We start from the raw sequence: 25,426 nt of genomic DNA on the forward strand, positions 1-25,426 counted from the left end.
ACAGCGGTAAGCAGACCGCCTGCCTTCCCGCCTTTGGGACAACAACTCCCATTGTCAGGGCGGAGACTTGAGCATGTAGTCATTATATACAGATCTCTGGCAATCTGCTCTCATCATGTATGGTCCCCTGATGATGACCTTGTCCAAATGAGACAGAACCAGGGTAGAGGAAGAGATGGGAGTCTGTCTTCCAAGGTGGAAGATGTGTCGTTTGTTGATAGACAGACGGTATATTTTTTTTTAGGACTGATGCAGCCTGATACGATTTTACCAAATAATTGATATTGATGTAAAATTCCGCGCTGATGTTATGTCTGAATACCTGTAATCTGATTGTTTCACACGAGCAGATTACTAAGTGACAACATACACTTGAGTATAACAGACATTAGGAACACCTTCCTAATTTTGAGTTATACACCCCCTTTCCCCCTCAAGACAGCCTCAATTCGTCGGGGCATGGACTCTACAAGGTGTCGAAAGCGTTCCACAGGGATGCTGGCCCATGTTGATTCCTATGCTTCCCACAGTTGTGTCAAATTGACTGGATGTCCTTTGGGTGGAGGACCATTATTGGTACACACGGGAAACTGTTTAGCATGAAAAACCCAGCAGCGTTGCAGTTCTTGACACAAACCGGTACGCCTGGCACCTACTACCATACCCCGTTCAAAGGCACTGACATACGTTGTCTTGCCCATTCACTCTCTGAATGGCACACATACACAATAAAAGTCTCAGTTATCTCAAGGCTTAAAAATCCTTCTTTCACCTGTCTCCTCCCTTTCATCTACACTGATTGAAGTGGATTTACACCCTTCAGAGCCTGGTTCCTCTCTAGGTTTCTTCCTAGGTTCCGGCCTTTCTAGGGAGTTTTTCCTAGCCACTGTGCTTCTACACCTACATTGCTTGCTGTTTGGGGTTTTAGGCTGGGTTTCTGTACAGCACTTTGTGACATCGGCTGATGTAAAAAGGACTTTATGAATACATTTGATTGATTGATTGATTGAACAAGTGACATCAATAAGGGATCATAGCTTTCACCTGGATGCCCCTGGTCAGTCTATGTCTTGGAACGAGCAGGTTCTTAATGTTTTGTATACTCAGTGTACACTAACAGTTACTGTTGACTGTCAGTGAGGGGAATGGAAATAGGTGAAATCATGTGAACTTTGACAGATTATCAAATTATTTATCTTGCAAAGGGGAAAGCATTAAGTATAAGGATTTTATGATAGCATATTTGTATTATATGATAGCATATTTGTATGTGTACAATAATTGAAGATAACTGTCGACCCAACATTCCTTGAATAGAAGCAGCGCTGACAAGAGTCGTTTGAGTCGTTTGATTAGTTTTGGTTAAAAAAAAACAAATATTGACAGTTGTGTGAGCATTTTCCTAAAGCCGTCTATGCAAACTTTGCATCCTTTATATAAAAAAAATGTATGTACTGAAAAGTGCTAGCCGTTGCATTCCATCGTTCTCCTGAGGCTTCATGGGTAATATTGTATGTATAGTGAGAATGTGGCCAATTCTGTTCTGGCATTCATCATGTTACTTGCAAATGCTTGCATTTCCTCTGTTAAGTTCCTGTACAAAGTGTAAGAAAGAATTTTTAAAACTAATAATAAATTATATTTATATGCAACACTGAAAGCAGAATCTGAATCTTCTTTTCCACTTTCTGGTGGCTTTCTCCGTTCAATCTGTATTGCTGAAGTATTACAGATTGTGTGACAGAAATGTGAAGGTAATTTCCGATTGAGAGGACATGCAGCGTTCACCATGAATGCAGTCTCCACTAACGCGGGGACATTGCCTTTAAATATCAATTAGGCTGTAACTCTGAACATCCGCGACACAGATTGAATAGAGGCCTAACACTAGCTACCACAACCTTAACCCTAGCTTCATGTCCCCAGATCAACCCCAAACCTAGCCATCCATAACCCACATTTTGGTTGATCTTACTTGAATCTATTTATCCTGCTTTTCTCTTTGGATTCATAAGGCGTAGGATTTCCTTTAGGATCCCTGTAGGATTTTTCTGCAGTTTTCCTGTGTATGTGTGTTCGTTCGTTCGTTCGTTCGTTCGTTCGTGAGAGAGAGAGAGAGAGAGAGAGAGAGAGAGAGAGAGAGAGAGAGAGAGAGAGAGAGAGAGAGAGAGAGAGAGAGAGAGAGAGAGAGAGAGAGAGAGAGAGAGAGAGAGAGAGAGAGAGAGAGAGAGAGAGAGAGAGAGAGAGAACAATTTAATCTAAAAGAGAGACGATATGGAGACTTGGAGACTGACAGCATTTTATTAGGGAATGTTCTCCTGGTCCACACACACTCTCTTATACACATATATACAGATTAAATAAGGCACATGCCATAGTGGACACTCAGCGAGTTATTCTGTACACAAGTCAAAGGCAAACAACCAAAACATATTTAACATCATTATTAAGTCCATCATTATCAATACATTTCAACATTGTTATTTACAATTCAATTCTGTGAGAGGGAGAAAACGAGAATATTATAGTAGCAAGACAACCATGAGTGAGTCTTGGCATGACTCGGGTAGCCTGATTAGGGCAATTCCACATGAAGCAACTCAAGAGTTTTCACGTTAAAATGTACGTCAAAACAAGAAACACACAGTCACAGTCTGTTACCAAGTGTAGCATCTGCCCTGTTCTTCAAGTTGATGGGTTTTTGTTACATTTTAAGTGGAAGTTGATCAAACGTCTCCTTCTGTTGCACGGTTTGTTTAACTTTGCAATCATTGGCTTTTGTTTGACATGCATTTGAAAGCAGAACATCTGATTCTCAGCATCACTCTTGGTACCATGGAATTGCCCAGTAACATCACTCCCATGCTTTTTAATTAACCATCAGCTTCATCAGAATCATAACATCACGATGACCCTTTTCTCCTATCGTTAGTCCTTGAGATTAAGGGACATTTCGGGGGATTAAGAATGACTCCTTTGGATAGCCAAATGGCCAATATTGAAGCAATGTGTTTCCCTGTATGAATAGAACCAAATACCTGGGTTTGAAGATAAACAAATAGGGCCAGTTGCTGAAGCCCAACGGTGGACTAAACAGTCTTTATTTGAACTAGAAATCAAAACCCGAGATAACATTTACATTTACATTTAACAATGTCGTAAACATGGCATTAAGCTTCATGAACATTCTGACACTGTTCTGAAGGGTCTTGAAGGGGTTACTGTGGCTCGTTGTAATAAAATGTTACCGCGGAAACAAAACAATACTGTTATATGGCTTTAGATGGACCGAGCAGGAACTCCTCTTTCTCGTCCCCCTCTTGGCCATGCGGGGGCGGAGTGACTACTCCTCTCCTGCAGAGGGTACTCTCTGTCCTTGTGTTTTCCCCTCACTCACACAGCCACTCCGCTTTCACAGAAAGCAATGCCAGACCAGACCAGACCGGCTCAGACCAGACTGGCCCAGAACAGAAACTGCCCACTGGGACTCTCTCTGTCTTGGCAGTGGCACGGGCAAGAAGAGAGCAGACCCTGAACCTGGGAAAACCCACTCTTTCCCTCTCACTCACTCTTTCCCTCTCACTCACTCTTTCCCTCTCACTCACTCTTTCCCTCTCACTCACTCTTTCCCTCATTCTCATTTCTCTCACTTTCAATCTCTCTATCTCCTGCCTTGCCCTCCTCCCGTGGGCCTGGCAGAGTGGCCCTAGGCCAAGGACATGTCTCTAGGGGATGAGTGCCTCTAGGTGGCGGCAGGAGGAGCAGCAGCGTGTCACAGTTTGATGTCCTGAGACTCCGACATCTTGGCCAGGGTCTTCTTCACTCTCAGAGCAGTGAGGCGAGACGCGGGGTTGTGGGCCCAGCACTCCGTCATCAGCTTCCCCATCTGTCTGAGACACTGAACACACACACCCCGTTCAGATCAGACACAGCAGCAGATGAATGCGTATACTAAGGTCAAGCATATAACAGAATCACAAAGATTCTTCCTTACCTCATCACTGCTCCAGCGGTTGGCGAAGGAGGGTCTCTGTCTCTTGGTGCACACCACCTCCCGCATGTCTTCATAGGAGGGGTCAGAGGACACCAGGTCATGGTAGGGCAGCTGGTACTCCTCTACGATGCCTACAGGGCATGAGGCACATGGAGAGAGATGTTAGATCTTGACACTCATCACAAAGCCCACTGATATTGCAAACTACCGTAACAACTTTTTCATTGGCAAGATAAGCAAACTCAGGGATGACATGCCAGCAGCAAATGCTGACACTACACATCCAAGTATATCGGACCAAATTATGAAAGACAAGAATTGTACTTTTGAATTCTGTAAAGTCAGTGTGGAAGAGGTGAACAAAAGTATTGTTGTCTATCAATAATGACAAGCCACCAGGGTCTGACAATCTAGATGGAAAATGACTGAGGATAATAGCGATAATGCCACTCGATAATGCCACTCCTATATGCCACATCTTCAATTTAAGCCTAATAGAGAGCGTGTGTCCTCAAGCCTGGAGGGAAGCTAAAGTCATTCATCTACCCAAGAATATTAAAGCCCCCTTTACTGGCTCAAATAGCAGACCAACCAGCCTGTTACCAGCCCTTAGTAAACTTCTTGAATAAATTGTGTTTGACTGAATGCTATTTAAAGTAAACAAATTGACAACAGAATTTCAGCATGTTTATAGGAAAGGACTTCAGTGCAGCTTTTGACATTATTGATCACAGTCTGCTGCTGGAAAAGCATATGTGTTATGGCTTTACACCCCCTGCTATAATGTGGATAAAGAGTTACTTGTCTAACAGACCACAGAGGGTGTTCTTTAATGGAAGCCTATCAAATACAATCCAGTAAGCATCAGAAATTCCCCAGGGTATCTGTTTAGGCCCCTTGCTTTTTGCATTTTTTTACTAAAGACATGCCACTGACTGAGTAAAGCCAGAGTTTCTATATATGCGGATGACTAAACGATATACATGTCAGCCAGTACAGTCACTGAAATGACAGCAACACTCAACAAAGAGCTGCAGTTAGTTTCAGAGAGGGTGGCAAAGAATAAGTTAGCCCTAAATATTTCTAAAACTAAAAGCATTGTATTTGGAACAAAACACTCACCAAACCATAAACCTCAACCAAATCTTGTAATAAATAATGTGGAAATTGAGAAAGTTGAGATGACTAAATTGCTTGGAGTAACACTAGATTGTATACTGTCACGGTCAAAACATATTGATGCAGTAGTAGCTAAGAAGAAGTCTGTCTATAATAAAGCGATGCTCTTAGCAACACTATCAACAAGGCAGGTCCTACAGGCCCTAGTTTTGTCACACCTTGACTACTGTTCAGTCGTGTGTCAGGTGCCACCAAAAAGGACTTTCAGAACAGGGCAGCACGGCTGGCCCTCAGAACAAGGCAGCATGGCTGGCCCTCAGAACAGGGCAGCACGGCTGGCCCTCAGAACAGGGCAGCACGGCTGGCCCTTGGATGTACACAGAGAGCTAATATTAATAATATGCATGTCAGTCTCTCCTGGCTGAAATCACTCCTTTTATTTATGAGAGGTATTGACATGTTGAATGCACCGAGCTGTCTGTCTAAACTACTGGCACACAGCTCGGACACCGTTGCATACCCCACAAGACATGCCACAAGAGGTCTCTTCACAGTCCCCAAGTCCAGAACAGACTATGGGAGGCACACAGTACTACATAGAGCAACGACTACATGGAATTTTATTCCACATCAAGTAAATCATGCCAGCAGTAAAATTAGATTTTTTAAAAACTGATTAAAAAAACACCTTATGGAACAGCGGGGACTGTGAAGCAAACACAAACATTGGCACACACACACACACACACACACACACACACACACACACACACACACACACACACACACACACACACACACACACACACACACACACACACACACACACACACACACACACACACACACACACACACACACACACACACACACACACACATTTAGTACTGTAGATATGTGGTAGTGGTGGAGTAGGGGCCTGAGGGCACACAGTGTGTTGTGAAATCTGTGAAAGTATTGTAAATGTTCTCAAATGATATAAACTGCCTTCATTTCGCTGGACCCCAGGAAGAATAGCTGCTGCTTTGGCAGTGGGTAATGGGGATCCATAATAAATACAAAATACTGTGTCATCCCAGCTGAGAGAGTAGTAAGATGATACACAGAGTGGAAGGGGGTAAGATTGTGGTCCTTCTGTAGCTCAGTTGGTAGAGCATGGCGCTTGTAACGCCAGGGTAGTGGGTTCGATTCCCGGGACCACCCATACGTAGAATGTATGCACACATGACTGTAAGTCGCTTTGGATAAAAGCGTCTGCTAAATGGCATATATTATTATATTATTATTATATTATTATTATTATATTAGATAACTGAACAGTAGGGGTGTAACGAAACACATATTTATTTGGACCGCGGTTCGGTCCAAACTGTGAACCCAAATGAATGCATATGAGTAGAAGAAAAACATTTCAGGCTATTCCGTTAAAACAACTAGAACCTATGTGCATGTTGTAATCAAAATTCAAATCTTAGTTACCGCACTTCAAATGATCCTTTTAGCCGTGTGTGGCACAGACGCTCGGAGATATCAAATCAATGGGAAGACAGAATTAAAATGACGCAATTAATAGTTAAAAGGGGAAGGATATGCTACAACAACCAAGAGCCAACAGGTAGAGTTGTTGTTATTTGTAACTGTCAGACAGGGGGAAAGTGCATGCAGCCTCCCGAGCTAGCTTAGCTAACTAACTTCTCTCGGTTTGATGCAGTCAAGGCAGGTACTACCAAAGACAGGATGACGATAGGCAGAAACTGCTTCTCCAATAGAGATTCCTGATCACACTTGTAGGCGATCTCACGGCGACGCTGGCTAGCTAAGCTCGTGCGCAGAAACACGTCACCGGGTCTAACGGTCATCATCGGGTCTAACATGTTCAACTACTTGACATTGGCTCAAATCTAGGTTGTGCCTTTAGATTGAGAGAAAATTAACATCTAAGGAAGAATTTCCCCCTTTTGTCATTGACTTCTCAAACCCCGGCCTGGTCTGCTTGGTCTGTTTCGCAAGCATTGCCGGATGTCTCGCAATGTTGCGCCTCTGAGGTATGAGGATTCTGTGTTATGCACTATAGCCCGTTGCCATATATGTGATTGAATAGTATCTGCTGTTGGCTTGTGTGGATGTATGTATGTGTTATGCAACATAGCTGACTTGAAACATTGTTAACAGTTTCAGGGCCATGGGCCTTTCTCATGATGGAACAATACAGAATAACATGAAGACAGGAACTGTGCAATGAGTTGGGGGGGGGGGCACATTCAGAACGTAGTGTTGCGAGAACAAACGGTCTTTTCTTACATAACAGGAGCCAGGTGCGAGATAACGGTATCGAGCATGAGCGCATAGATATTCTTTACAGCAACAGTAACATCTATCAACTGGAGCGCCTGGGGGCCGGGACCAGCTCTACGCCAACAATCAACGATAGGCTGGGTGAGTCTAAACCACGCCCAGTCTCTACTCTGACAGGCCGGCTCGGAAGCAGGAACTATTTCTGTCAGAGTATATTTATAATATCTTTGTCAAGAACAAGTCAGTTCTCTGTTTTCCCTGCGAGGTGGGACAGAGAGCCCATATATACGAAAATTGCATCCACCACTTATTGCTTAGCTAATAAAAAATACATAGTATACAATCGGTGACTCAATATTATATTTATCCTGATACCAGATTCGAATTGACGCAACTCTAACAGAGGTTAGAAACTCGGTATACTACGTTGGATGACAAATAACCTAGCTATGGCAAGCTAGAAGTTTACTAGCGTGAGTCAGCTTGGTTGGTTGCCTTCTCTCTCTCTCTCAGTCTCTCCCTCCATCTTGCTTGCTCCCTGTGTCACTCGCTCACAGTACACACACCGCATAGCCCCTCAACCTCAATCTCCTCTCCCTGGCGTTTTATCAGCTTTAGTTAATAAAGTAGCTTAACAATTGACCTTTCTGCTGCTTCCCTCACTAGGACCGGGTCTGCATCCAACAAGGTCTATACGGAATGGGATTAGCTGTCCTCGGGTCTGTTTGTAACGGGTAGCCCATATAGAGACCCGGGGTGGGTAAGCCCCAGGTCCATTTTGGAAGGGGTCCAACATTGTGGACCCATGAAGACCTCTACCCACTCTATATAAGCAAACCCAAGCCCAAGTTGTCAATTAATTGACCAATGCACCCTGTGTTGCGCTTACTACAGATAGATGGACCTCCAGGGCCACATTCAGTTGCCAAGCGTTGCAGATAGAAATGCCATGAATAGAGCTGATGTGATTCCTTATTCTATATGTCAGAATGGCATGTTTGTTCTAGACGGACTGTTTCTATCTGAACACTCCAAAACATTGCGTCCTGCTGAGTGGGAGATGAGAAGGACCGTGCTACAGACGTGCCCCCTTTATGAGAGTGTCTACAACGTTTGTATACCTGATTGTGCGCTCATCAGGCATTATATGGTTCATGATCTATTCCTGGGTTAGTTTAGCATCTTTTTCCAAATGATCAAAAATTAAGTACGTCAATTTATTTTCCCGCTGTACTGAAACGAACCGTGACCCCAAAACCGCAATAAGTACCGAACATTGGGTTTGGTGAACAGTTACATCCCTACTGAACATGATAAAAAAAATAAACTTTAAATAAGAAACATTTTTAATTGGACAAGCATTTTGGCAAATGTCTGCATGCACATGATCAAAGATCATGTCAGTCTACTTCACATCTAAAAATGATTGTGAAGCAGAGCATTGTGGGCTGTGTCTGACCTCCAGAGACGCAGCGCCGGGCGATCTCCCAGAGGATGAGGCCGAAGCTGTACATGTCGGCCATGATGTAGGACTGAAAGTGTTTTCTGTTCAGACTCTCGTCCAGCACCTCTGGGGGCATATAGCGCTTTGTGCCCACCCTGGTGTTGGGTGGGATGTCCACCTCGTTGGTGTCACTGAGAGAGGCAGGAGTAGGGAGAGAAATAACACATCTTTTCATCAACATTGCACCATTAAAACGACAGTCTTTGCATTTCTGGAATGATGCTCATTTTTACCGGAGTGAAAAGTATAGAAACATAACAAAGTAGAACAAATCTGCTCTATAAAGATGTTTCGTTTTTTCTACATTCATGACCTGATGCATGTCAGATGTCCCTTTCCTGTCCTACCTGATGAATTTGACGGCAAGACCCAGGTCTGCGATGCAGCAGGCCCCATTCTTCTTCACCAGGATGTTCTTGCTCTTCAGGTCTCTGTGGGCGATGGCCGGCTTGCCCTGGGTGCCAAAGATCTCTGTGTGGAGGTGACAGAGGCCTGAGACTGAGGAGTAGGCCAGCCGCAGCATGGCCTTGATGTCCAGCGTGGTGGACTTGAGGTAGTCGTACAGAGATCCACTCTCATGGTAGTCTGTGATCAGGTAGAGCTGGGTCCACGAGCCTGTTCCCTTGATGTCCGCTGCTATGAAGCCTGGGTAGGGAGGAGACGGGGGGGGGGAGATCTTTGAGGAGATGCAAAGGGCTCGATTCAATCTGTCGCGTGGAATATCTGCGTTGTAATGCGTTTGACATTTAAAGGTAACTTCCGGTTGAGCCGACAAAACACAGCGTTTACTGTGAACACGGTATCGTTCCCTTTAAATGTAAATCCCGTTACAATGCAGATCTCCCGGCTACGGATTGAATCAAGCCAAAAGACACACATATGTAGAGATGCACGCAAGGGAGCACACACACACACACTCAACTCTCTGTCCTTACCCAGTATGTTCTCGTGTCTCATGAGGACAGTTTGGTAGATCTCTGTCTCTCTGAACCAGCTGGCCTCCTCGGTGGTGAAGAACACTTTGACAGCTACTCTCTCTCCTCTCCAGCGACCCATCCACACCTCCCCGTAGCGGCCCTTACCTATCTGCTTCACCATCTGAATCTGCTTGGCTATGGTGCGCTGCACCTGAGCACAGGAAGACACCCACACACCGTCGCCAGCGTCAATAAAACAATCATCGTCGTCAACAACTAAAGTGAACATGGTAATCGTCAAGATCACAATATCCTAATATCATAATCCTGATTTCTGCATCTAATTCAACATAACTAACCCACATCATAATCCTGATTTCTGCATCTAATTCAACATAACTAACCCACATCATAATCCTGATTTCTGCATCTAATTCAACATAACTAACCCACATCATAATCCTGATTTCTGCATCTAATTCAACATAACTAACCCACATCATAATCCTGATTTCTGCATCTAATTCAACATATGTAACCCACATCATAATCCTGATTTCTGCATCTAATTCAACATAACTAACCCACATCATAATCCTGATTTCTGCATCTAATTCAACATATGTAACCCACATCATAATCCTGATTTCTGCATCTAATTCAACATAACTAACCCACATCATAATCCTGATTTCTGCATCTAATTCAACATAACTAACCCACATCATAATCCTGATTTCTGCATCTAATTCAACATATGTAACCCACATCATAATCCTGATTTCTGCATCTAATTCAACATAACTAACCCACATCATAATCCTGATTTCTGCATCTAATTCAACATAACTAACCCACATCATAATCCTGATTTCTGCATCTCATTCAACATAACTAACCCACATCATAATCCTGATTTCTGCATCTAATTCAACATAACTAACCCACATCATAATCCTGATTTCTGCATCTAATTCAACATATCTAACCCACATCATAATCCTGATTTCTGCATCTAATTCAACATAACTAACCCACATCATAATCCTGATTTCTGCATCTAATTCAACATAACTAACCCACATCATAATCCTGATTTCTGCATCTAATTCAACATAACTAACCCACATCATAATCACGATTTATGTATCTAATTCAACATAACTAACCCACTGAGAGAGTACCACTGTATTGCTGGGCTGATTTTGCCATTGGTTGCTGATGTGTGTGATGTGCAGTGTTGAGCGCTCACCAGCAGGGGGAGTCCTGATCCTGATCCAGAGCTCTGGGACTGTTCTATTAGGTCCTTCAGAGACTCTCCAGGGGGAATGTAAGTCTCATCCTGCTCCAGACCAATACTGTAGTGAGGCCGGGACTCCTGACGCTTATACCTGGAAGAGACACATTGGTAAAGGGCTTTATCCTTCTTCTTACATTGGTCTATGTTACCAATCTCCTCAGTGGGTGAGTCGGAGTCCATGTGTGTTTTCTCACCTGAAGTAACAGAAGACGATGATGAGCGCCAGGATGATGCTGCAGACTGTGACAGAGATGAAGAGAGCCATGTGGTGGATACTGCTGTCCACGTAATCTACAGGAGAGAGAGAGTGAGAGAGAGAGAGAGAGAGAGAGAAGAGAGAAAGTCAGAGAGAGAAGAGAGAAAGTCAGAGAGAGAGAGAGAGAGAAAGGAGAGAGAGTCAGAGAGAGAGGAGAAGAGAGAAAGAAGAGAGTCAGAGAGAGAGAGAGAAAGAAGAGAGAGTCAGAGAGAGAGAGAGCGAGAGAGAGGGAGAGAAAGAAGAGTCAGAGAGAGAGAGAAAGGAGAGAGAGAAGAGAAATAGGAGAGTCAGAGAGAGAGAGAGAAAGGAGAGAGAGTCAGAGAGAGAGCGAGAAGAGAGAAAGAAGAGTCAGAGAGAGAGAGAGAAAGGAGAGAGAGTCAGAGAGAGAGAGCGAGGGAGAGAGAGGAGAAGAGAGAAAGAAGAGATTCAGAGAGAGAGAGAGAAAGGAGAGAGAGTCAGAGAGAGAGAGAGAGAGAGAGGAAGAAGAGTCAGAGAGAGAGAGAAAGGAGAGAGAGAGAAGAGAAAGAGGAGAGTCAGAGAGAGAGAGAGAAAGGAGAGAGAGTCAGAGAGAGAGAGAGCGAGAGAGAGAGGAGAAGAGAGAAAGAAGAGAGTCAGAGAGAGAGAGAGAAAGGAGAGAGAGTCAGAGAGAGAGAGAGAGAGAGAGAGAGTGAGAGAGAGAGGAGAAGAGAGAAAGAAGAGAGTCAGAGAGAGAGAGAGAAAGGAGAGCGAGTCAGAGAGAGAGAGAGAGCGAGAGAGAGAAAGAAGAGTCAGAGAGAGAGAGAAAGGAGAGAGAGAAGAGAAAGAGGAGAGTCAGAGAGAGAGAGAGAGAAAGAAGAGAGTCAGAGAGAGAGAAAGGAGAGAGAGAGAAAGAAGAGTCAGAGAGAGAGAGAGAAAGAAGAGAGTCAGAGAGAGAGAGAGAGAGAGAGAGAGAGAGAGAGAGAGAGAGAGAGAGAGAGAGAGAGAGAGAGAGAGAGAGAGAGAAAGAAGAGAGTCAGAGAGAGAGAGAGAAAGGAGAGAGAGAGAGAAGAGAAAGTCAGTCAGTTCACACATCCACAGAGCCAAACCTAACACTGGGGGTCAACTCAACATTACCAGTTCCTGCATTCATCTGTTTATAACAGTTTAATTCCAAACCCTGCCAAATCTCAAAGATGGGGACCAACTCTTATTTTCCACTCTCCTCCCCCACATCCCCCCTTCTCTTGTTCCTCTTTCCCCCTTCTCCCCCTCTCAGTGTGTGATCGATCATATCCCCTTCCTGAAAAAAACAGATTGGGTGTCACACTGACATCGCCACGGCAACCCCTGAGGCCCAAAACTGCTCTGGGACTCTAGCCTTTCTGCCAGCCTCCTGTCAATCATTTACACACACACGCACGCATACATACACATACACTTGAAGATAGACACACGCGGAAATGATCTCACGGTATAATTTGCCGCGTTTGACAAATCAATTTGTCTTTGACTAATTTCTTTGATAGACGTCACACACACACACACACACACACACACACACACACACACACACACACACACACACACACACACACACACACACACACACACACACACACACACACACACACACACACACACACACACACACACACACACACACACACACACACACACACACACACACACACACACACACACACACAGTGTTGGTGTCTAGCTAGAAGAGTGACAGATGGACAGATATCTCAGATCCGTAGCAGCGCAGGAAACTCAAGCAGGCCCTGGGGAGAGGCTGTCCTTTTCATTAGAGGGTGAGAGAACAAGCCAAGCCTGCCAGCTCCATTTCACCTGCCTCCCACTGTCTTCCTAACAGCCTTCCCCTGTCTTCCCCCTGAGCAGCAAGTGCCACTCCAGCCAGCACTATACACTGTGGTTTGTAACAGTTTAAACTGTCACTACCCATCACACCCAAGTGCAGGTTGAGGGAGCCCACTCTGAAAGCCTCTTCCGCACAAGAGGACAGAGATTCCCTGTGTTGACTGGGTGGAATTCACTGTGTGTGACTGAGTGTGTTTCTTACCAGGAGCCCTCGGTGGTGGTAAAGTAGGATACAGGTCTTTATTGCAGAAGTCCTGGTCTGTACAGCACTCCAGAGCCCTCCTCTGGCGGGCATTCCCTGTGTCCTGTTGTGACCCACCATAAACACACAGTTACATCTACACAACTCTAATTACTAGACAACAGTTTGAAGGACTGCAGATGCACCATCTTTATTTGTTCACTACTTTGTGGCTGGGAATGTTCCTGCACGGCAGGAAATGCAAACTTGTCGTGAACTAGAGGTTTAAAAAAGGATTCTACAATTTGTAATTTACGCTTTAAAATATCAGACTTGATTTGCCCTCACAAAAAAATGTATCAATACCTACCGGTATACATAATCCACGTAATTATTTACATTTCCTGTTGCTTGCAGGAACATTTTCCTGCTGTTGCAAACTGGCTCAAATGAAGATACTACATCTGCATATAGGGTATTTACAATGCTGCTTGTTGACGGCGGGACAAGGCTGGCCGAACACATTGCTTTCATTGTAGAGGTAGTATACTTTTGTTCAGGTCTGATTTGAAGAGATTCCTTTGAGGAGTGTAGTGAGTCATAGAGGGATGATAAGGACTTTACAACAGCTTATAAAGCTGGTTCAACTGCACTTCTACAGTGACTGCCTGCACTTGACGGCGTTCACACACACACACCGCACACACACTGCAGACTTACCCTGCACTGAAACTCCGAACCCACCAGCCCCAGACACCCAGAGGTCAGCACAGGGAGACTTCCCTCTTCATCTTCCACCATGGTGAAACAATAACCATCAGTCCTGAAGAGATACCGTGATCATCAACATCTGTGCCCGTCCCACAGTCAAACTTTCAACATGATATATTCATCATAAAACGCACAGTGCTGAGAAGGTTGTATCGGCAACCACAATCACGTGTAATAAACACACCTAGATGTGGATGGAGAGAGTGGGCATGAATCTGTCTGTAATTATGCATGTAATTCAATACCTCATCACTGTCTGAGTTCATATGTTCCACAGTGGCTGTGGCACAGACACCAGTGTATTTTCTGTTCCCGGAATTAGAGTTCTACAGGATAGCGACCGATATGAGAATGGCCTCTGCTGTACACTAATTCATGCAAGCTAATTACACATTAGATATCAGACACAGTGGATTCTAAGATGGTCTGAAAAAGACGTCGACCGTGTCAACAGGGTTGTAATTCTGTGTAATGTGTGCGCGTCTGTGCGTGTGCCTCTGTGCGCGTGCCTCTGTGCGCGTGCCTCTGTGTGCGTGCCTCTGTGCGGTCGTGTGACTCATACCTGCAGGTATTGTTGGTCGAGTCTTCAGGACAGTGGTGGTAACAGTGGCACCAGAGGATCCTCTGTGTTGGAACCGGGGCTGTACTCCCACCGTTCTCCCACCTACTGTCTGACCGGTCTCTCCCAGGGCTCCTCAGTAACATGGTGTCCAACACGTTGGCTACAGGGACACGGAGAGGACAGAGCAGGTTTATTAGTCCCAGGACAGACCAAACACAGTTATATCACAGAGAGAGGACAGAGCAGGTTTATTAGTCCCAGGACCAGGACAGACCAAACACAGTTATATCACAGAGAGAGGACAGAGCAGGTTTATTAGTCCCAGGACAGACCAAACACAGTTATATCACAGAGAGAGGACAGAGCAGGTTTATTAGTCCCAGGACCAGGACAGACCAAACACAGTTATATCACAGAGAGAGGACAGAGCAGGTTTATTAGTCCCAGGACCAGGACAGACCAAACACAGTTATATCACAGAGAGAGGACAGAGCAGGTTTATTAGTCCCAGGACCAGGACAGACCAAACACGGTTATATCACAGAGAGAGGACAGAGCAGGTTTATTAGTCCCAGGACAGACCAAACACAGTTATATCACAGAGAGAGGACAGAGCAGGTTTATTAGTCCCAGGACAGACCAAACACAGTTATATCACAGAGAGAGGACAGAGCAGGTTTATTAGTCCCAGGACAGACCAAACACAGTTATATCACAGAGAGAGGACAGAGCAGGTTTATTAGTCCCAGGACAGACCAAACACAGTTATATCACAGAGAGAGGACAGAGCAGGTTTATTAGTCCCAGGACAGACCAAACACAGTTATATCACAGAGAGAGGACAGAGCAGGTTTATTAGTCCCAGGACAGACCAAACACAGTTATATCACAGAGAGAGGACAGAGCAGGTTTATTAGTCCCAGGACCAGGACAGACCAAACACAGTTATATCACAGAGAGAGGACAGAGCAGGTTTATTAGTCCCAGGACCAGGACAGACCAAACACAGTTATATCACAGAGAGAGGACAGAGCAGGTTTATTAGTCCCAGGACCAGGACAGACCAAACACAGTTATATCACAGAGAGAGGACAGAGCAGGTTTATTAGTCCCAGGACAGACCAAACACAGTTATATCACAGAGAGAGGACAGAGCAGGTTTATTAGTCCCAGGACAGACCAAACACAGTTATATCACAGAGAGAGGACAGAGCAGGTTTATTAGTCCCAGGACAGACCAAACACAGTTATATCACAGAGAGAGGACAGAGCAGGTTTATTAGTCCCAGGACAGACCAAACACAGTTATATCACAGAGAGAGGACAGAGCAGGTTTATTAGTCCCAGGACAGACCAAACACAGTTATATCACAGAGAGAGGACAGAGCAGGTTTATTAGTCCCAGGACAGACCAAACACAGTTATATCACAGAGAGAGGACAGAGCAGGTTTATTAGTCCCAGGACCAGGACAGACCAAACACAGTTATATCACAGAGAGAGGACAGAGCAGGTTTATTAGTCCCAGGACCAGGACAGACCAAACACAGTTATATCACAGAGAGAGGACAGAGCAGGTTTATTAGTCCCAGGACCAGGACAGACCAAACACAGTTATATCACAGAGAGAGGACAGAGCAGGTTTATTAGTCCCAGGACAGACCAAACACAGTTATATCACAGAGAGAGGACAGAGCAGGTTTATTAGTCCCAGGACAGACCAAACACAGTTATATCACAGAGAGAGGACAGAGCAGGTTTATTAGTCCCAGGACAGACCAAACACAGTTATATCACAGAGAGAGGACAGAGCAGGTTTATTAGTCCCAGGACCAGGACAGACCAAACACAGTTATATCACAGAGAGAGGACAGAGCAGGTTTATTAGTCCCAGGACCAGGACAGACCAAACACAGTTATATCACAGAGAGAGGACAGAGCAGGTTTATTAGTCCCAGGACAGACCAAACACAGTTATATCACAGAGAGAGGACAGAGCAGGTTTATTAGTCCCAGGACAGACCAAACACAGTTATATCACAGAGAGAGGACAGAGCAGGTTTATTAGTCCCAGGACAGACCAAACACAGTTATATCACAGAGAGAGGACAGAGCAGGTTTATTAGTCCCAGGACAGACCAAACACAGTTATATCACAGAGAGAGGACAGAGCAGGTTTATTAGTCCCAGGACAGACCAAACACAGTTATATCACAGAGAGAGGACAGAGCAGGTTTATTAGTCCCAGGACAGACCAAACACAGTTATATCACAGAGAGAGGACAGAGCAGGTTTATTAGTCCCAGGACAGACCAAACACAGTTATATCACAGAGAGAGGACAGAGCAGGTTTATTAGTCCCAGGACAGACCAAACACAGTTATATCACAGAGAGAGGACAGAGCAGGTTTATTAGTCCCAGGACAGACCAAACACAGTTATATCACAGAGAGAGGACAGAGCAGGTTTATTAGTCCCAGGACAGACCAAACACAGTTATATCACAGAGAGAGGACAGAGCAGGTTTATTAGTCCCAGGACAGACCAAACACAGTTATATCACAGAGAGAGGACAGAGCAGGTTTATTAGTCCCAGGACAGACCAAACACAGTTATATCACAGAGAGAGGACAGAGCAGGTTTATTAGTCCCAGGACAGACCAAACACAGTTATATGGACACTGTGTCATTCAAACGGCTGCACCTCTACCTTGTAGTTAAACTTAAGTGCATACATAACTGAGGTAAATTCAAATGAAATCAAAGCTAGCAAAGTGACATTTTCTCCACTCTTCAACTCCCTCTTTCCAGACATGCTTGAAAAATCTAAATGCCTTGGCAACGTCACCATAGTAACGTAGCCACAGAAACGGTGACCGTGTCTGGTGAAAGCTACCCTTCTGTTCTGTTCTGGCCTCAACTCAATGTACCTGCCTGAGACTGGAACAACACTGGTACACTTAATACCCTCACAAGAAAGAGCTTTTTGTGCTCTGTGTGTGTGTGTGTGTGTGTGTGTGTGTGTGTGTGTGTGTGTGTGTGTGTGTGTGTGTGTGTGTGTGTGTGTGTGTGTGTGTGTGTGTGTGTGTGTGTGTGTGTGTGTGTGTGTGTGTGTGTGTGTGTGTTTTTGTGTGACAGGTGTGTGTGTGTGTGTGTGTGTGTGTGTGTGTGTGTGTGTGTGTGTGTGTGTGTGTGTGTGTGTGTGTGTGTGTGTGTGTGTGTGTGTGTGTGTGTGTGTGTGTGTGTGTGTGTGTGTGTGTCAGTCTCGACAGCAGTTCTGGAACGAGTGTGTGGCATGTCGTTTTAATATCCAAGGCCATATATCTCACCCTGGTTTTGGCAGAGCAGCCCAACAGAACCCTCGTGGCTACACGTTTGTGTGCCTCGACATTTTGGGAGTATGTGTGTTTACGATGTTATAAAGCCCTCCAAAGTATACTCATACTTCACTGTCAGTCGGAGCAGTATCTCCTATACATGAATGAATACAAATCAAAACGGCTGTAAAAATGATCGGTGGATACGTGTAAATATGTTGTTGGAGACCACCTCGTTAAGTTGGTATTGTATATACCAGCTCTGTTTTGGTACACCTTCCCAGTCCCAACCATCCTGCCTCAGTGAGAGACACTGTGAAAGGACTCAGACAGTGTTACTGTGGGTTAGCTATGCCCTCACACGTGTTTCGTTCCCACTACAATAACAGCTCAGGGCAGGCTCAACCGCAGAGCAAAACAAGGTTCTGCTCATATACTTTACTAGAAAAACTGGGTGCTCGTGTTACCAGCACACTTCGCCTTTTCCACCTTCTAGCCTTTCACCCATTGAGCCTGCTTCACCAGAGAGAGGAAGGAAGAGGGCTCAGCGCTCAGAGCACCTTGACTAGTGATTATGGCAACCTTGAGAGAAGCAGTCATAAGTCTATATTATACTGTGTTAAAGAGATTCTGCAGTACTTTTGTATACTTATGACTAAGCCAGTAGTTCTGAAAGTAGCACTCATGAGCCAAAAGTGGTCCCTGGAAATTACGTACTACGTCATGTCATCGCTCGATCTCTCTCACTGCTGTGTACACTGAGCCGTGGGCCCGTCCTGCAGCCTCATTGTGTAACGCGGATCATTACACAGGTGCACCTTGTGCTTGGGACAATAAAAGGCCACAGTTTTGTCATCCGGCTTCCTCACCTGCTGGGTCATCTGGGGGGCTGGCTCCCCAGTGTGTGGCCCTACACCCTCCAAGGCCCACCCATGGCTGCACCCCTGCCAAGTCATAGGAAATACATAAATTAGGGCCTAATTCATCTATTTCAATTGACTGATTTCCTTATATGATCTGCAACTCAGTAAATTTGAAACTGTTGCATTTCCATTTTTGTTCAGTATATAAACTACACATTGACACATCAAGCCCAAAGCAGGAGGTTTAACAATGACTTTCTTAGTCACCAAAGTGCCGGAGCATGTCTTTAAAAAAGTGTCATACGAGTGACAATAAACACAAAGATGTCATGACAGATAACAACACAGAGCAAACAGACATTCTGCAGGCTATGCTCTATAATAAGCGCCACGTCATTGTACTACTGCAATGACGAACCGAGACTTAAATGGTCACTGTTTGTGCTCCATGGCAATGCTATTAGGAGGAGCAGTGAACTTCAGTCAACCAGGACATTCAACACCACAGATCCCAAACCCACATCCCCACTCCAGCCAGCCATACAGTAATACACGTGGATTTACTTGCACTGAGGTAAATATTGTGTTCCGCACCACCTCGACAGAACAGGTCAGACCAGTTTGTTTTTATACAGCTGCATATACACACATCTAATCAATCCACCAGTGTTTTGATGGCGAGAAATGTCCAGTTTTATGTGCCAGTATTATAGTCTTGGGGTCCACTTCGCATCCCGAGTAGATACCTGACAGAGGTGGACCCAAACAAATCCAAGACAGTGGAACTTTACTCAACACTTCTATAGACACTTCAAATCCTACTGAACTGAATTATCAGACAGCCCACTATTCAATACAGTAAGTACTGTACAGCTGGACCAATGGACCCTTGTGGGCAGAGAGCTAATCAGATGAGAGAGCAGGGTAGTATGGGAGGAGATTGATTAGTTGGTGTCTGTCTGGATGGAGGATCCGGATGAATCTCTCTCTCCACCTGAACCCCCTCTCCTCATCTCGCTCTGTGTGTGTAAAAAGACACAGATAGTCACAGTTTTCTACACAGATAGTCCAGGGGTAATTTAGTCTGGTAACTACTATAGGCTACGTCTAACCAATACACTCGGTCAGTTCATCAAGTCAGAACTGGAGGTGTACAACCCTGGTACGGTGTGTCGCAAGGACTAACTGTAACCGTTGAGAACAGCTTGTAAGTGTTCCAACGTGTGTGTGTGTGTGTGTGTGTGTGTGTGTGTGTGTGTGTGTGTGTGTGTGTGTGTGTGTGTGTGTGTGTGTGTGTGTGTGTGTGTGTGTGTGTGTGTGCGTGTGCGTGTGCGTGTGCGTGAGTGAGAGTGAGAGAGAGAGAGATTAATGAGTGCTGCCGAGTCAGAAGAGAGCAGAGCAGACACAACCAGTCAGTGTGTTCCTTTAAGAGCAGCACACTCCGTCCACTCTAATCTAACCACCCTGACAGAGGAGGGGTCTGGGCCCATGGCTGCACTGACTATCACACATTCCTTCTCGTGTGTATCTGTTGTGCAAATGTGGAAAAACACACACGTTTTACGAGTTCATCAGTGGCGTGACTCTGTCCAGATCGTTTAAAAACAAAAATAGAAACTCACATAAAGGCAGAACAGAGGGAACAGAATGGACAAAGACTCATTTTTTCCACTGCAGCAGGCCGGCTACAGGAAAGCTCCATCCTTCCAAGCCACTGTTGTCATTTTTCTTGTGAGGGAAAGAGAATCCCCCTTTGGAGGTAAACAGAGAAAATCCCAGACCCCGGGGCCAGTGGCATGGTGTAAATCCACAGGCTGGGAGAGCTGCTTAGTCTCTCACTAAGATCCATTAAAACACACACTACCTCTCTCCATGTAGAGTCAACTTCCCTCTAACTCCCCTCTCCTAATGGACTCACAGAGTGATGCAGGGCTGCTGTTATTTCGGGGAGGGAGAAATAGAAGAGGGTCTATGCCAACCCCTGGTCCTCTAACCCGTAAGCAGCCTTTCTGCACTTGGGGAGACGAGTTTCCCTATTTGATCAGAACCATGGCCTGGCATTGGGCTCATACAGGCCTGGCCCCTGATATAGTTTGTTTTTAGAGGCCAACACAGAGCATATGGGGTGTAGACACAGAATGGGGGAGACTTCATATCTGTTACATGATTCCTGTTTAATACACACTCCTCTAACAAAGAGATTGATTCTATATCTCTCTATTTTCACTCATGTTTATAGTATTGAAATGCGTAGCGCGTAAAAATCGTCTGTCCTCAGTTGCAACATTCACTAACGAGTTCCATGTTGCCTCTGGAAGCAATGTCAGCACAATAGCTGTTTCGTCGGGAGCTTCATGAAATGGGTTTCTATGGCCGTGCAGCCGCACACAAGCCTAAGATCATTATGCGCAACGCCAAGCGTCGGCTGGATTGGACTCTGGAGCAGTGGAAATGCGTTCTCTGGAGTGATGAATCACACTTTACCATCTGGCAGTCCGACGGACACATCTGGGTTTGGTGGATGCCAGGAGAAAGCATATATCGGCGTACACATCACGGACAAACTGAAATGGTCCACCCACCCAGACAGCGTGGTGAAGAAGGTGCAACAGCGCCTCTTCAACCTCAGGAGACGAAGAAATTGAAGAAATTTGGCTTGTCACCAAAAACACTCACAAACTTTTATAGATGCACAATCGAGAGCATCCTGACGGGCTGTATCACCGCCTGGTACGGCAACCGCTCCGCCCACAACCGCAAGGCTCTCCAGAGGGGAGTGAGGTCTTCACAACGCATCACAGGGGGCAAACTACCAGCCCTCCAAGACACTTACATCACCCGATGTCACAGGGAGGCCAAAAAGATCATCAAGGACAACAACCACCCGAGCCACTGCCTGTTCACCCCGCTATCATCCAGAAGGCGAGGTCAGTACAGGTGCATCAAAGCTGGGACCGAGAGACTGAAAAACAGCTTCTATCTCAAGGCCATCAGACTGTTAAACAGCCATCACTAACATTGAGTGGCTGCTGCCAACGTACTGACTCAAATCTTTAGCCACTTTAATAATACAAAATTGGATGTAAGAAATGTATCACTAGTCATTTTAAACAATGCCACTTTATATAATGTTTTACATACCCTACATTACTCATCTCATATGTATATACTGTACTCTATACCATCTACTGCATCTTGCCTATGCCGTTCGGCCATCGCTCATCCATATATTTATATGTACATATTCTTATTAATTCCGGTAGTTGTGAAATTGTTAGATTACTTGTTAGATATTACTGCATGGTCGGAACTAGAAGCACAAGCATTTCACTACACTCACATTAACATCTGCTAACCATGTGTATGTGACCAATACATTTGATTTGATTTGATTTCAATGTAACCGTTTAGTCATGGTAATTAGGCTTCTACAAGCTCTGATGCTGCTGATGGTCATTAGTAGCCTACCAAACCTGGTACTCAGCACTCTACCTTTAATCACTCTGACATCAATGGAAATGTAATCGAAAATCTAATCAAACACTTAATGAGAGCCCATGAGCTCATGTTGCACAACATTTCTATAGGATATGCAATTGTGTGAGAAAACAGTTTTGATGGCCTCTATTAAAAAGAGAAGGATCCCATCATATTAGCACTTGTGAATGATGCCCAGCTTAAGGCAAGAAACAGCGCATGCTTTCCCCCCCGACTTATTCAAATTATAGTCGCACACCTCATGAAGCCCTTGTGCATTTATGGTTTTTATTTTTTAAAATTTAAAATAAAAAAAATATGATTTATTTTACCCCCTTTTCTCCCCAATTTTGTGGTATCCAATTGTTAGTAATTACTATCTTGTCACATCGCTACAACTCCCGTACGGGCTCAGAAGAGACGAAGATCGAAAGCCAGGCGTCCTCCGAAACACAACCCAACCAAGCCGCACTGCTTCTTAACACAGCGCGCGTCCAACCCGGAATCCAGCCGCACCAATGTGTCGGAGGAAACACTGTGCACCTGGCTACCTTTGTTAGCGCGCACTGCGCCCGGCCCGCCACAGGAGTTGCTGGTGCGCGATGAGACAAGGATATCCCTACCGGCCAAACCCTCCCTAACCCGGACGACACTAGGCCAATTGTGCGTCGCCCCACGGACCTCTAGCGCTGCGATGCAGTGCCCTAGACCACTGCGCCACCCGGGAGGCCCTCACATTTATGCTTTGATAAGGTTTGTATCACAACCTGATGTGTCTGTCTTCACTTGTAGCCTGTGAGAAAGATGAGTTCCATGTGGGTGCGAGGTGCTTCCGGGAGAAGAGAATTATAATTATTATATTCCGCCCAATGGCACGAAGGCCACTGGCAGCAAAATGCATGGATTATTTTAGGGGGCATTACATCCACACAAAGGGGATGCAGCCAGGAAATGATCAGGTGCTTGTGAAATCGGGAATGAGAGACTGATGAAGTGTGTACAGCCTAAACAAGAAACAAAGCAGAGCTCATGTGTCACTACTTCCGCCGGAGTTGGCTCCCCTGCCTGTTCGGGCGGTGCTCGGCGGTCGTCGTCACCGTCCTACTAGCCGCTACCGATCCCTTTTTCGTTTGTCTGTTGGTTTTGTCTTATTAGTTTCACCTGTGTGTATTTTGGTTGAATTAGCTTCCCTATATGTAGTAGTTTGACCCGCCCTTGTTTTGTGCGGGATTGTCTTTTGTTACGTGTGTACATATTAGGTCGTGGTGTATTTTGTTTTCTATACTGGACACCCTGTGGTTTTGGGTTGTCTGGTATAGTGTCCTGCGCCCTGTATTTTATTGGGCTTATCAGTTTGGTGTGCAATAGTAAAGCACTTTACTCCGTTACTCTCTCTCTCTCTGCGTCTGATTCCTGCACACACACCTAGTCCCGCGTGACATCATGGCTTTCAAAAAAATGTCAAATCATCATTAGAATGTATTTAACATCTTAACATATAGCCCGATATTTGTATCACAACTAATAGTTACATTAATACCTCTAAATGAAGCATATAGGAGGACCTGTTTCTTTGTTAACCGCTCAACACAGAATAGACACATGTGCGCACTCCCTCAAAACATTCTATTTTATTCAGCTGTGTTCAATTGTATTCTTCATACTATAAAATAATATAAAATAATCCCACAGAATTCTAAGCAAATCTTGACTGCTAAATGAACTAGTGTAGCTCACAGCCATATGGCTTCGACAGGTCAGGGCCTAACATCAGGACAACTCAGAGTATGCTATTCTGTTCTTCTGAAATATAATACATTTTCTTCATATCATATCATTTGTAGTGATTGGGTGTAGTGATACACCATCCAAAGTGTAATTCATAACTTCACCAGGCTCAAAGGGATATTTGATGTCTGCTTTTTGTTTTACCCATCTACCAATAGGTGCCCTTCTTTACAAGGCATTGCAAAACCTCCCTGGTCTTTGTGGTTGAATCTGTGTTTGAAATTCATTGCTTGACTGAGGGACCTAAAATATAATTCTATGTACAGATATGAGGTAGTCATTCAAAAATGATCTTAAACACTAATACTATTATAAACACTATGAACACTATAAGAATGGAGAGGATGGCTGACGTTTTATGTGCTCCTAACCAACTGCTATTTTGTTTGTTTTATTGCGTTGTTTGCATCTTCAATCTTTCGACTTATTTTGTACATAATGTTTGCTGCTACCGTCTCTTATGGCCGAAAATAACTTCTAGACATCAGAACAGCGATTACTCATCTCGAACTGGTAGAAGTTTTTTCCTTTAACGAGTCCGACGAGAAGGATGTACTGCTTTCCCGGGAACAGGCTCAAATCCCCATCACTTGCGTGAAGAAAAGACGGAGAAACAAGGGTCGGAGGTCGGTCTGCCTAATGAGAATTCATAGGCGAGTGAGTAAACTCCCACTACCATCTACTCTATTGGCCAACGTGCAATCATTGGAAAATAAAATCCTTGACCTATGATCAAGATTATCCTACCAACTGGACATTAAAAACTGTAATATCTTATGTTTCACCAAGTCATGGCTGAACGATAACGCAGATGATAATAGAGCTGGCAGGGATGTTCCACGCACCGGCAGAACAGAGAAGTTACCTCTGGTAAGACGAGGGGTGGGGGTGTGTGTCTATTTGTCAATAACATCTGGTGCGCAATGTTAGGTAGAGGTATCATATGATAAGCTGTGGATCACACTATCTACCAAGAAAGTTCTCATCTATATTATTTGTAGCTGTCTATTTAACACCACAAACCAATGCTGGCACTAAGACCGCACTCAACCAACTCTATGTCTTTCCAGGTTGCATCACATCCGGCCATGATTGGGATTCCCATAGGGCGGTGCACAATTGGCCCAGTGTCATCCAGGTTTGGCTGGGGTAGGCCGTCATAGACAGGTGGCTACGAAGTCTGGTAATGCGACAAACCTTTTTCAACATCTGAAGCAAAATCAGTCTTTGGAACATGCAGAAGG

General features: G+C 44.8%; 1 protein-coding gene across 1 annotated transcript in view; it reads right to left on the reverse strand.

The window, feature by feature from the left end:
• Nucleotides 1-2,287: 2,287 nt before the first annotated feature.
• Nucleotides 2,288-25,426, reverse strand: part of bmpr1bb (bone morphogenetic protein receptor, type IBb) — a 138,244-nt gene continuing 115,105 nt past the window's right edge. The window contains exons 4-13 of the mRNA XM_046369830.1: nucleotides 14,739-14,898; nucleotides 14,126-14,228; nucleotides 13,427-13,529; nucleotides 11,324-11,420; nucleotides 11,082-11,220; nucleotides 9,848-10,040; nucleotides 9,260-9,557; nucleotides 8,868-9,043; nucleotides 3,995-4,125; nucleotides 2,288-3,898 (exon numbers count right to left, since the gene is read on the reverse strand). Coding sequence (XP_046225786.1) covers nucleotides 3,773-3,898; nucleotides 3,995-4,125; nucleotides 8,868-9,043; nucleotides 9,260-9,557; nucleotides 9,848-10,040; nucleotides 11,082-11,220; nucleotides 11,324-11,420; nucleotides 13,427-13,529; nucleotides 14,126-14,228; nucleotides 14,739-14,898 — 1,526 coding nt within the window. The 3' untranslated portion in view covers nucleotides 2,288-3,772. The remainder of the gene's footprint in view (nucleotides 3,899-3,994; nucleotides 4,126-8,867; nucleotides 9,044-9,259; nucleotides 9,558-9,847; nucleotides 10,041-11,081; nucleotides 11,221-11,323; nucleotides 11,421-13,426; nucleotides 13,530-14,125; nucleotides 14,229-14,738; nucleotides 14,899-25,426) is intronic.

The sequence above is a fragment of the Oncorhynchus gorbuscha genome, linkage group LG11, assembly GCF_021184085.1.
Source record: "Oncorhynchus gorbuscha isolate QuinsamMale2020 ecotype Even-year linkage group LG11, OgorEven_v1.0, whole genome shotgun sequence".
In the NCBI taxonomy this organism is placed as follows: Eukaryota; Metazoa; Chordata; class Actinopteri; order Salmoniformes; family Salmonidae; genus Oncorhynchus; species Oncorhynchus gorbuscha.